Genomic DNA, 14236 nt, shown 5'->3' with positions numbered 1-14236 from the left:
AAAGAGAGAGAGAGGGACAGGAATAAAAGATTACAAACCTCTTTTAAAAATGGTTCTATTAGCATTCTTACATAAAGCACAAATTTTTAACATACCACCAATGAGAAAAAAGATTGACTCAATCCTTTGCCTATTGAAGTCAATAGTCATTTTGCCATTGACTTCAGAGGGAGCAGGATCAGCTAAGCCTTTAGTTTATCCGCCCCTGGTCACCCCAGGTATGCATTATGATGTGATCCCACCAGCCTCTGTTTGTCGCCCTGCTCCAGAAGCACTGGTCTACATAGGGGCCATCAGCAGTTATACCAAGTGTCATGAACAGCACCAGGCAGTTCGAGTCTACCATGTCTGTGTGTCCTCCTCCTCCATCAAAAGCTCTGTCAAGTGCCCGTGGTGGGTCAGAAAATGCCACTGAAATGTCCACCAGCATCTTGTGGAAGCTGTGCCTGTTTCCTGACACAGGAGTGAAAGCACAAACAAGAAAAGTTCTTCAAAAGACTCCTCCTTCATGTTGCTGGCTCCAGAAGCTGGGAGTGCACAGACCAAAATGACTGCTGGGCAGGATCTGATAGCAGACTGTTCCGTGCAGGGTGCACAGTCAAGTTTTCCCCTCAGTGCACCATGGTCAAAGGGCTAGAGTGGCCACATTTTGGGAGGACCCCAGGGAGTCTGGGATATAGTTGATTTGACTTGGGTCTAGGTGATGCAGTGTGGATGCCAGAGTTCCACGATTGAGTCTGGGTAAGAATATTCTTAACATAGGGTTAAAAATCAATCAGTGTAGCTGCTCTAACCCAGAGTCAGCTGATTAGAGTCCCACTAACTCTGGGCTTACATTGCAGGGTAGACATACCATTAGGGAGCTGATTCTGCAAGATACAGAGCACTTTCTTCTTCAAAGACACCCTGAGCATTGTAGGATCATCAGGCCCAGTATGTTTAGTTTTTTTAAACCAGTAAAGAACATTTCATGTTCATCCAACACTTTTCATCCTAAAGCACATTATAATCTATTGGTGTATAGAAATCTTCTCCCTAGGTTCTTACGTTAGCACCTGTCACCGTACTATCTGAGTGCCTCAAATTGCTTACCCACCACTGATGGGACTCAAACTCACAGTCCCTATCTTAGAACACCAATGTCTTATCCATTAGGCAGCTCAGATCACCATAACTACCAGTGAAATGTAGTCACTTCTGGGCAGAGGGGTGACTACTAATGAACAGTGAAAGAAGAGGATATTTTTGTCAGGGACAATGGGCCAGAACAATCTTATGAAAAGTGTTAAGGGAATATCTAACTTCTGAAGAATCTGTCATTGTATTTATTTGGATTTTTAAAAGTGTGACATATGAAATAAAAATATATTTTACACAACATTCCTGTATGCATTCGATTGTGCGTTTCTCACTGATGATCATTATGAGCTCAGACTTCCTGGTGGTTTTCAGAGCTTATTAAACATGTATTTTGCTCAGCCACATATTCCTTAAATGAAGTCACTAGCACATTTGAGTGTGTTTTTTAGTGTGCGCTCATTGTACTAAGTCCTTTTTGCTAAGTTAAATGACCCAAAAAATTAAAGTCAACATAACTGTATTAAAATAAAAGGGAATGCACATATTTATGATTTGCTATAGTTCTTTTATGCAGTGAACTTTTTCAGACTTATTTAAAGGCAGACAGACTTAGAACATTTTTTTTTAAAATCAGTTTATTTTGGGTGTTTGATTATAAGAATCCTGCTTATACATCCACATAATAGCATAAAAATTATCACAAGACAAATTCTGCACATATACAACTCTGACTGGACACAGCCAAGGGAAGAATTGGTCTCTTTCATTTTCAAGGAATGAAAGAAATTTCATATTTAGACCTGATTTTTCATTAATTTAAAAATTGTCAGGCCAGAAAGGAAGCTTCCCTCAATTTTTCTTTTAAAATTACACTTACACTATCATAGTCAGATCTCCAGCTGCTCAGTCTTTGAGCAGTGCAAAGTTGTATAGCTACGTAAACACACACACACAAGCATGCGGCTTGAAATGTCACACAAATACCACATATGGCAGCCTACATATGCATTATACACCACCACAAAAATTTTCTGTTGTAAATATGCACAAATGTGTCCAATGTTTTGAGAATGCAGCCCACTGTATACAGGTATAATCCGACTGCTGAAAACCATCCCATTGCTGAGTGCATTTAGAAAGCTGCAATACAGCTTAACTCGAGTCATAAGTAAAATCTATTATGTAACAGATACCATTTCTGCATACAATATACATTTCATCTGTTTTATCTTTTGGAAAAAAAGTTATGCAACTGATTTAACAAAGGAAACAAAATCCTGCCTTTTTAATCTGCTGGTCAAAGATAAAATCATTATAAGCTAACCAAGCAACCTGTGGTAACATTCTGCACTGCCAAGCAGGAGGCCAAAATGCAATGCTTTTTGCTACCTTGCTTGGTAGAGACTGAGTGCTGCAGGAGGTGACAGCTCCCATCCCTTGGCATAGTGTGTTGCAGAATTCTGACAGTCTACCATCAGTGAAAGGAAGCAAGTAAGTGCAGAATATAAGAATGGGACTTTCTGATAACTTCACACTCCAGTTCAACATGTGTCTCATCTTTAAGATATCTTTCTTTCCTCCCTCAGGATTTTCTGCTTAATTTATGTTTGTGCTCAGACAAATCAATGAATTATCCTGTTTACAAACAGAATAAATCATACAGATTATTCAGAACAAAATCATGCAAACAATATCCAGGTCAAATCTTCATAGCATCACTGCGTGGGGCCTTTATGTGATAAAAATTAGAGCATATTTCTTTAGGCTAGCACTGTGAATGTTTTTGTTCTAAAGATGGACACAGGACCTTAAAATGCCCATCTCCTCTAGTGATGCATTCCATCATAAAAACCAAGTATCTCACAGAAGGGCTGAAAAATTTAAGTTGTGGTAAAAAGGAAGGTCCTTTAGCACTATTTTTACACTGACCAATGTGTTCCAACAGGTTTTGTCCACTCCAGATTGGGGTTGAGGGACATAAAAGTGTCTCAAACATTTTCAATAATTGTTGAACAGTCCACACAGCCCACTTTTCCCACAGATAACTGGTGATGCTCAAGCAGGGACGAGTGTTAGGTAAAAGCACTGTGGCGCTGCTTCTCAGTTAGAGGAAAGCTTCAGAGCTGGTGAGAGGTCAAGTTTCAGTGTAGGAACAAGAGGAGATTTTAGATCAAAAAGCAAAGTAAAGCCAAAGAAGTCACTATGGTACTCACTCAACAGAGCTGCTTCCTCCATGCATTCGGATGTCTTCTGACTCTAATGCCAGACTGACATTCTGCTACTTTTTACTTGTATTAACAGTGCAGAGCCCACAGAACTATCGGGAAGAGAGCTGGATCCTAGTCTGGCACATGCATCATCATCAGAATTGTTAAGCTTCTGTAGCAGAATTTCTGGGCTTGAGTCCCCTCTGATTTACACCCAGCGGAAGCCAGGAGCAATTTCATGGGTGTCAGACACAAACCGCTCTCACATCAGTGCGAGAGGAGAATCTCTTGTTGGTGCTGAGTGATCCAGAATGAATACAGTTTGTCTTTCAGATTCCAGTCTGAGTTTATAGCACTGGCAGCTAGGAAAGCCGTCTTCTCACTTATAAACTGAGCAGATTTGATCTGAAAAGTTACTGGGATACATTTTTACAGAGATGATGCCATATTTACAGAGAGACTTTTCAGAGTAGAATCTCATTTTACAAGAAATATAGGATGGTTGCAAGGCTGGTTCTTAAACTGTTAGGAGCCATACTGAGGAAGAGTAAAGGTGAGGAGGAGGTTTTCTTGGACAACAAAGAAGGGTCTCAGCCTTCAGATTGGAACGTAAAGATGTCTAGGACTGTCTGTCTGAGGCTTCTCCTATCTTTGCCGCAGGAAAAACTACTGTGATTTCCACGCCGCTCCATAATATCATGTTACATCACACACACATACACACACACACACACACAAATCAACCAAACAGGCTTCTTTATTCTGAAATTTAGAGGTGCTAGTTGTAAACGGCCTTGTACTTCTGTCAGGATAGACATGCACATTGCATTTGTGGGATTTTTCTACACAAATAAGGCTTTGTAGTAGTCATTTAATCTTAGTTTATTTGGTACAGAATTTCTTTGTGTTATAAGAGTATTTGGAAAGCAATCAATTGTGCAGCGCAGTCTGGACAACTTTCTTGTTTAACCCCAGTTTATCGTACAGCAGCCAAACCCTTCCAATTTAACCAGTGCACTATCCTGTAATCTCTGGCTTTTGGAACATTATTGCGCTAATATTTGCGCTTGACCGGCAGTGAAAGGCTGGTGCAAAAACCAGACATTACACACATCTCCTGAAATTATCAGGTGTTTGTCTTAATTAAAGGGCATCTGCTGTTCAATGGCTCTGAGGCCAAACAAGTTCTGTTCCATTTGCAGAAGCATCATTTCACATTGTAGGAGCCATATGGTAGAAAGACATGGGAAAATCTGACCAGCCCAAAGGATTTAAACAACTAATTATTACTTATTCTGAAATTACATTTATAAGACCTGTGTGGTGGGAGGAGGAGGAGGAGGAAGGGCTAGTGATCAAAGCACAGGATTGGGAGACAGAAGATGTGTCTTCCATTTCTGGCTCTGCCACAGAGTTGTTTTATGTCTTGGGCAAGATACTTAACTCCCTTGATACCTGAGTTTTCTCATCTGTAAAATGATGCTACTTACTTACTTCACAGGGGTGTGGTGAGGTCACATTCATTCATGTTTGTAAAAGGCTGTGAGATCACAAAATGTGCATGGTGGAATGTACTGAAAGCATATGATATTAGGGCAATTTAACTGATTTAAACCTCAAGATGTGAAAATATGGAGGTAGGCATAAAGGTATTTTCTGGCACTAATACATCATCGTATACTATATATTTAAGGTAAAAGGCAACATTTCAGTCAGTAACGGTCCTCTTTTTGTTGAAAGGTTTTTCTGATCTTGTTCTGACCATTGATGGTGATGTATCTGTTACTTACCGATCCTTTCGTTCCCTCCCCAGTCCGCGGTCAGAGGCTCTGGATTTAGGGAATCAAAACAGTTTGGGGAGTTTCCTAATTGAGCAAAGCTGAAAAGGTACGAAACGATGTCATGAAGAGCTGCCACAATCTGCAGGCTCTGCCTGAGTGCTCTGTAAGCAGCCTGCAGATAAAATAAACATAGGGAGAAAACACTTCAAATGTGAAAAAAACACATAGCCATAGCAAATATTTATGAATGAAGGTTACTGATTATTTGTATCCCAGTAGTACCTAAAGGCCACAGTCAGGATTGGGGCCCACTGGCCGGGTGCTGGACAAACCTAGAACAGAAGACCGCCTCTTCCATGAAGAGCTTACAATCCAAAATGTTATGTCATACTACTGAGCGTTAGGGCTCCTAGAGTCTTGAATGAGTGTCTTTTTGTACCAGTTAAATAAAAACAATTTTTTTCCCCATGAAAAAGATAAATAGATCAAGAGCAAACAGGCAATTTGTCAGAAGCAAAGAATTGGTATGTTACGATGTCTCCCTATTTTACCTCCTCACATTTTAAACCCCCACTTTCCTCTTAGCACAGCAACTACAGCCAACATCGCTGCTACTTCCCTATACATTTGGGGAAGTGGGGGGTTGGGGAGACAGATGGATGGACAGCAGGGGAAGGGTTAGGGGCATGCAGGCTTGTCTGTAGGCAGAGGGGATCCAACATGGCTGATTTTAATAAAGATCCAAACTAACCTGCATTACCCTGCTATCCTTTTATCTTTTGCTCCTGTGTCTCAAACACAGAGGATACAACCTTTTTTCTTAATGCCTGTGACCTGACACACCACTCCAATGGCACATCCTAATTGTAGCAGGCATTCTCATCAACACATTGTGAGTTTATTTATTTCCCAGGGCTAGTCATCTCTAATGACAAAGCAACATTTCAACATGTATGACGAATGTGGTCTGTCCTCCAGATACATTTACATGCTTTGATTAAGAAAACAAAATCTCTCTTTAGGTTTGTAAATACCAACCTTCTCTGGCAGCATTTTAAACATAATCAGCACCTCAGAAGGGTGAGGGATGAACCACAAATTGAGGAAGGCTTGCCCATCAGGAGACAACAAATGATGTGGTCGTGGCTGAAATGACCTGAGTTATATGGGGAAATGATAGATTCCTGTCACTTCGGAAAGTTACAACTAAATAAAAGTCTCTGAAAATAATTTTTAAATCTAAATACTACAATGTTGTAATTCTCACTTAAAACTTGGGCAAAAAAACCCTCTTGCTAGCTCAGGCAAAACTTCCATTTGGGCTTGGGATTTACCCCAAAGATTTGGAACCGCGAGAAATAAACATATTTCAGAGATCAAATGATTGCTAAAGGCCAGACTCAAAAGCCCATTGAATTCAATAGGAATCTTTCCATTGACTTCAGTGGGCTTTCAACTAGGCCTTATAGTGTACCAATCTAGGAGACCAGAATGCTCTGCGAAAAGGCTTCTCTGAACCAAATACACAACTGTCACTTATGCCAAATGGCCTCTCTCAATCAGAGTGGTATTGTTTATTCAAAAATAATAAGCCATGGGTCAGCCCTGCAAAATAATGAAAGAGCAACACACAACAAAAGGGACAAACTAAAGATGAGAGCTTGGTGCCCATTCCTACAAGATCTTGAATGTCTCCTGCAAGGTGCTGAATGGCCCCAATTTCCATTGACTTCAACGAGAACTGAAGACATTCGACACCTCACAAGAGGCACTTTGTAGGATTGGCTCTTTGATCCCGAAATAAAAGTGTTCAGCTTTGGCATAGGATAGCACTGTCTTGCATCATTCTCTGATGACTGCTTCTGTCTGCCTCAGAAACAACACAGCCAGGCTCAAGGGAGTCACACCCAGCCCTGTTTGGAAGGAGTTGGCCCAATGTGGTGATGAAATGTTATAATGTGGGAGAATCAGCAGGGATTCTCAAGGTTCTACGATCCTCCCTCTCTTGGTAAACAAAGTTAAATTAGAAATGTAGAACTTGGATAATGTAACTTCCTTCTTCCATAGTAATAGGTAGGGCTACAACAATAAATAAGAATTAAAAGTCTACAATGAATATTTGCTAAAATTCCTGTGCAACTTTCAGTAGACAGCCCCACCTTCTTGTCAGAACATGTTAAATTATAAAGTTAGAATATGCATCATGTATTTTTTTGTTTTTCCACATAAACAAAACAGTCATTTCTTGTCTCAGTGCACATGAACATGAAATACAATATTGAACTAATTTAGTCTCAGATGAGAGGTTTAAACTCAGTGGGAGCAGGGAACAATTTTTATAGTGGGGGACCTGAGAGCCATTGAACCAAACTGTAAACCCTGTATATAGTGGAAAACACTTCAAGTCAGGGGGTGCTGCAGCACCTATGTTCCAGCACCTATGAGTGGGGGGATTAAGTTTGATTTAAATCAAAGTGAGTTTTATACTTATTAATTATTATTGTGATTAAAGAGAGAGGTCAAACAGCAGAAGGAACAACTTGCATCTGTGTGTGGGTGGAATAGCAAATGGTTAACTGCAGTGTGTTGTAAATGAGAGAATTACCTTTGGGTAGGATTTATTTATCCAGCTGTTCATTACCTATTTTGCATAAGGAATGATAAGAACAAACTGTACTTTACCAGATGACATTACTGTTTACTCTCTTTATCTGTTTCTTCCATTTTACACCATTGCCTGGAAGCCATAACAGCAGGGAGAGACCAAGTATAACAGCTGCAGTTCACCCCAAAGGCAATGCTCTCAGTAGTGAGCATGCTCCCATAGCGTGGATGTCTGTATATTTAGTCTCTCCATCAAAGAGGTCTGTTTCCCCCCTCTTTGATGCACAGATAGCTCCATTTAATTTTAAATGGTGTTTTCTCCAGGGTTGTTAAGGAAAGAATGCCCCTCTCCTCCCCAAGAGGTCAACGTCATTTATTTCTGCTATGATGTGGTATGTTATATTAACTTTTCAGAAAGATACAAGACAACTTATATAGCATCCAGATGAGGCCCTGGTGATACCTGGGAAATTATTCAGAATTCCACCCCACCCCACCCATCATCCTAGCCCCCCTCCCCCCCACACACACACTTCAGAAAGAGCCAAAGCACAATTTAAACTTAAAGATACTAGGTAAAACAGACTTTCTATAATAAAAAACAATTACCAATGTTTCCCTTCCCCCCTCCCCCCTTCTTTCTTTGCCTTCGCACAGTAGTTGCCAGAAAATCTTTTTAGAGAGAGGTGAGTGAGGTAATATCTTTTATTGGACTAATTTCTTTTAGAGAGAGAGAGAAGCTTTCGAGCTACACAGAGCTCTCCTTCAGGTCTGGGAAAGATACTCAGAGCATCACAGCTAAATGTTTGACTATCTTAGATAAATTAACAGAATTATCTCAGCATTTGTGCATTTCCTATCCTTTAGCAGGGAATATTGCTAATACTCAGGTAACATTAGCAAGTTACCTAAGGCAAAACTGTAAAGATGGAGGGTAACCACTTTATTATCCAATTTTTTTCATGGCACCTGATCCAGAGACTCACTGAAGTCAATGGGAGTCTCCACTGATTTTAGTGGGGTTTAGGATCAGGTTCCTTGACACACCTTTTCTTTGTTTTGTTTTTTTTTCAATTTTTCCCATTTGACTAATTCTTCTGTTATTGTTCATTTATTTTTCTCTCTTGAAACCTCTTCTTTTACTCCCGGGGGAATTCTGTGCCAAAAAAATTAAAAATTCTGCACACAATATTTTAAAATTCTGCAAAATTCTGCATATTTTGTCAAAATAACACTATATAATCATGCCAGTTTAGGTTATTTTGGTAGTTTATTTCAAATACCTGTCAGCAACTATGTCTGTAACAATATAGACAACAACAAAAAATTTCCCCAGGAGTAGAGATTTAAAGAAACCCCTGTGACAGTCCCCATTTCTCTGCCCCCCTCCCGCAGAGCCCAGCCACGCCACGCCCCCCCCAGACATCCACACCCCCTCCCTCCCAGAGCCCAGATGCAGGGATTCCCCAGCCCAGCCACCCACACCCCTTCCCCCACCCCAGAGCCCAGCTGAGGGGCCCCGCCAGCCCAGACACTTGCACCCCCTCCCCTCCATAGCCTAACTGTGCCCCTCATATGCAGACACCTGCATCCCCCTGCCCCAGCAGAGCCCAGGGATCCAGAGGGAGAAACAGCCTGATGCTGTTTCTTGCATGCTGCCTCCTTCCTTCAGGGCATGCCAGGAACTGCAGCTGTTGGGAACCCTCCAGCTCCATCCCCCTACCCCCCGCAGTGTCGACTATTTGTGAACTGGGGAGCTGGGCTCTGCTGGGTCCAGTGGCCTCTAGTGGCATCCAGCAGCTCTGCAGCACCAATTCTGCAGGGAAAAGGAAATTCTGCACAGAAGAGAACTTTTCTTACCTGTAACTGGAGGTTCATTGAGATGGGTGGTCCCGATTTGTATTCCAAACATAGGTGCACATGCGCGCCATGCGCTGGAGCTGGAAGTCTTTCAACGGCAGTGTCCATTGACCTGCACGGCTGCCTTATGTCACTATCTGCTCTATGTGAGGTTATAAGAGGCTATGCAGGGTGACGCCCTCAGTCTCCCTCTTTCCACAGCAGAAGGAAAGGTGGACGGGTATTGGAATACAAATAGGGACCACACATCTCTAAGAACCTCCAGTTCTAGGTAAGTAATCTCCTCTTCTTCTTCTTCGAGTGACGGTCCCTTTATGTATTCCAAACACGGGTGAGTATGGAGCAATGATCAGCTTGGAGGTGGGTGCGAGGATGCGAAGGGTAAGGCCTGCTGTAGAACAGCACAGCCCACTGATCAATGGTGTAGTGCGCTGTGAAGGTTTGGACAGAGCGCCATGTTGATGCACAGCAGATCTCATGCCAGGGTACATCCGCCAGGGAGGAATCGCGTGTGCCCACGTGGAGTGCACTGTGATTCTGCCTGGCGGTGTTGCAATGGAGTGCACATAGCGTTCTGTAATGCACTGAGAGACCCAACTGGACATACAATGCAAGGAGAGGGCCTGCCCTCTCAAACATTCCATGATGGTTACGAAGAGGCATGGGGAGGCGTGAAAGGCCAGTAGAAGGCCAGTGCCCCGTGGATGTCCAGGGAATGCAATGTCCTATCCACGGGGGTGGCGTGGGGTTTAGGATGGAAGACTGGGAGATGGATGGACTGGTTGAGATGAAACTCTGAGATGACCTTTGGGAGGAACTTAGGGTGAAGGTGCAGGGAGACTTTGACCTTACGGAAAACTGTATATGGGGGCTCAGCCATCATGGCTGCCAGTTTGCTGACCCACTGGGCAGAGGTAATAGCCACCAGGAAAAGGACCTTCATGAATAAGTGAGCCAGGGAGCATGTGGTCAGGGGTTCAAAGGGAAGCTGGGTGAGGGCAGACAGCACAAGGTTGAGGTCCCAGGGTGTGGGGGGAGTGAGGACTGGATCCACGGTGATCTTGCCCCAATGGTGGGTGAATAGGGCGAAACAGTGCACAAAAGGTGGCACAGGGGGCCACAGATAGGGACATGGGGGCTTTGCAGCGCTCATCCATTGCATCAAAATTGGGTCTTCTGATGGTGGCGAGGTGTGGTGGCAGAGGTACAAGTCACCGATGGCTGTGGGCACTGGGAACAGGGGCACCAGCAGGCCAGCTCCTGGTACCTAGTGTAGATAGCTTGGTATGGCAGGTATGGGCGCTGCTGGAACTGTGGCTCAGATTGTCGGCTGCAGGGGGAAGCTGTGTAGATCCTGAGGGACTGAAGGGTCGCCCATGAGTCCTTCAAGGAATGCAAGGCCTCGTCCATCTTTGCACAGAACAGCTTGTCATTGAAAGGGAGGTCCTGCATGGTGGATTGGACCTCCCTCGGAAAGCTGAATGATTGGAGCCATGTGTCGCATTTCATCACCACCCTCGTGGCCAGGGAGTGGGAAGACGTGTCCACCGCATCCACCATGGCCTGGAGGCTGACTTTGGCCGTCCAACAGCCCTCATACAGCAGGGCCTGGAACTGCCGGCACTTATCCCGTGGGATAACCTCCAAGAACTCCACCAGTTTGGTATTGTATAATTGTTGAAAGTGTACTTCACTAGCAGAGCTTGACAGTTAGAAATGTGGAATTGAAGGGCTGTGGAGGAGTAGAGTTTACAGCCCATGAGGTCCAGGCATTTCAATGTCTTATTTGCGGGGTGGAAGAGGCAAAGTGCTGGCGCCCTCATTCCATGACTGCATGCACGACCAGTGAGGCCAGCGGTGGGTGGGAAAACAGAAAGTCAGCCCCCTTAGCCAGCATGAAGTACCTGTGTTCCACTTTCTTGGGCGTGGGGGCGCACGACACCAGCATGTGCCACACTACTTGTGCAGGTTGTAGAATGATGTCGTGAATGAGCACAGCTACACACGTCAGGCCCTAGGGCTGGAAAATGTCCAACAACTGGTCCGGTTGGTCTTAGACCTCTTCCAGGGGGTTGCCCAAGTCAAGGGCCATTCTCTGTAGCAGCTCCTGGTACTGGTGGTGATAGTCAGGAGAGGAGAGGGGAGGTGGGATCAGGGTCTTGTCCAGAGAGGAGAAGCCTGCCATTAGGGTCAGCAGTGCTGGCAGTGGCAGAGTGGATCAAGCGCCAGGTCCTCCTCCTGGTCCAAGACTAGCGGAGCCAGCGGAGGGGCTTGTATGAGGCCAACGACAGTGGGTATGGGCAGCGATAAGGTTCGCATGTGGGCCAGTGGAGCCAGAAGGCCAGGTGTTGATGGTACTGCGGGCCTGGAGCATAGGGTGCCAGAAAAGGCAGGTGAGCCCGGGAGTCTGCACTACACCTCAGAGTCCAGAGAAGCCTCCATCAGTGGCAGAGCCGTCGGTGTGGGCGGAACCACGACCAGCAGTGGTGGGTCACAGCCGAGGAGGAGCGGCTCATCTGCCAGTGAATGTGGCTGGGGAGACCAAAAGAAGCGGTGAAGGCAGGTACAGCAGCTCTAGGTGGGATGTGGGGACCACTGGATTCATCTGACCCAGCGTCCAGGATACATCCCACTGTCTGCCACTCTGACGAGGGGTACACAGAGTGGAACCTGCACAGTCCAGATATGGCTGAGTAGCGCACTCCAGCGGGCTATTGGGAGCCTCGGTCCACTCAGGAACTGGTGGTTCTGGTGGGTCTTGCTTCTGCTTCACCTTGCCCCCTGCCTTAAGGGAGGCCCAGCGGAGTCATCATGCAATGTCTCACCCGATCAAACCTGGCTTGGAGAGGAAACGCAGTGTGGCACAGAGGTCTGTGATGAGGACTTACTGCAGTGTTCGTGAGAGCACTTGCGACTGTTCTTGTGCATCTTCTCATGTCTTGGTGGTGCTGATGGATCTGAGAGTGAAGCCAAGGGCAGGGTGCTCACAGCCAGTGATGGGAAGTGCACAGCCAGCACTGACCATCCAGGATCAGACTCTGCATGAGGCCAGAGCACTTCCGCCATGAGGAACTTGCAGAGGCACTGACGTTGAGTGTCGCGGGTCCTTGACGGGAAGAACTTGCAGATATTGCAGCAGGTGACAAGGTGTGTCTCACCCAGGCAGTAGGGGCAGCGTGTGTGCTCGTTGCTCATGGAGAATGAATGAGGACATGAGGTGCAGATCTTGAACCCTGAAACGCAGGGCATAATCCCTAAAGGGGGTCAGGGGAAACCCGGTAAGGGGCTACTATATACACTAACTAACTAAGCTAACATTTACAGAAGTACAAAGGGAAAGGAAACAGAACTATCTATCTACCTACCACAGACCGTCATTCTCACAGAGTGCACAAGCGTGAAGAGAGGATTCTGACTCTGACCATGCAGTAAGAGGGAACTGAGGGCATGTCGCTCCACACAGCCTCTTATAACCTCTCATGGAGCACGTGGCAATGTAAGGTGACTGTGCAGGGCAACGGACATGGCTGCTGACAGACTTCCAGCTCCGATGCATGGCACACATGCACACCTGCGTTTGGAATACATATAGGGACCATCACTCAAAGAAGAGCACTAATTCTGTGCAAATTCTGCATTGCGCAGTGGCACAGAATTCCCGCAGGAGTATTCTTTCTTCTCTTATTTGGCCTTTCATCTTATATTCATTTTTACTGCGTGTTTTCTCTCTTCCTTCCCTACCATTCTCTTTTCTTCAGTTTCTACCCCTCTTCCACCCTCTTCCCTCCTCTCCACTTTTTTCATCCAATTGCAAATCCTCCTGTGATGAGAAACTAGAGTGCACATCCTGCTCACCCTTCAAGTATCTGGCCAGTACAAACATAGATGATAGGCTTATTTCAGAGAATAAGAAGGTGCTAGAATTAATTTCCTGAAATAATACTAAGGTAGGATGGAAGCTCTGATTTTCTCTTTGAAATGTAACTAATTGACAGTAGACAAGGTGGTCCTAAGCTGTTTTGTTTTTTCATTGAAATTATACAACTGATAATAAATGACATACAGAAAGTGTGGACAAAAAAAAGCAGGGGGTGGTGTTGGGAAGTGTGATGGGGGCTATAAGGTGAGGGCTGAAGGAAAGAGGGACAGTTTTAATTACTCTTTCCCCAGTTTACAGTCCGGCTGAGTTACTTTTAATTGACTTTCTAGCGTGGGAGCGCTTCGCCATTTCAAATGTAGGGAGAACAGCTGCTTGTTGTTTGTTAATAGCAAGCTAATTAAAGTTGTCTTCTAGCATGCCCCAAACTAATGCTGAAAGGGCAGTCAGGCTTCTGAGCTAGGTGGTGGGTGAAAAGGGGTCCAAGTAGTCCACAGAACCTTAAATAAAGGATTGATTCCCTCCACCCCCGCCCCCCCACTCTCTCTCTTTTCACCACAAGCTACATTTCATAGTTGAAAGAGATGTTGTTTAACAACTCCCCCACTTCCTCACAAAGTATTTTTAAAGAAATGCAAAACTAAAAAACTAAAAGCAATATTGACTCACTTCTTGGATGGTGGAAGGGAGTTGGCCCAATGCATCAGCCAATACCTTATTAACATGCACTCTGTCACGACTTATCGATATAATAGCCCACTGAGGGCTAAATGGCCAAACCGTTCAGCAGCAGAATCAATGCTAGACAAGTCTTTCCCTGCAGTGTG

At 44.6% G+C, this 14236-nt stretch overlaps 1 protein-coding gene across 2 annotated transcripts in view; it reads right to left on the bottom strand.

Moving 5' to 3' along the window:
- Positions 1-14236, bottom strand: part of LOC102942958 — a 122855-nt gene that overhangs the window by 39827 nt on the left and 68792 nt on the right. For both annotated transcript variants that reach the window (XM_043542765.1, XM_043542767.1), the window contains 2 exons: positions 6107-6224; positions 5078-5240 (listed from right to left, as the gene is read on the bottom strand). In XM_043542765.1, coding sequence (XP_043398700.1) covers positions 5078-5240; positions 6107-6224 — 281 coding nt within the window. The remainder of the gene's footprint in view (positions 1-5077; positions 5241-6106; positions 6225-14236) is intronic.

The sequence above is a fragment of the Chelonia mydas genome, chromosome 3, assembly GCF_015237465.2.
Source record: "Chelonia mydas isolate rCheMyd1 chromosome 3, rCheMyd1.pri.v2, whole genome shotgun sequence".
Lineage (NCBI taxonomy): Eukaryota > Metazoa > Chordata > Testudines > Cheloniidae > Chelonia > Chelonia mydas.
This window is presented reverse-complemented; position numbering and strand designations above follow the sequence as displayed.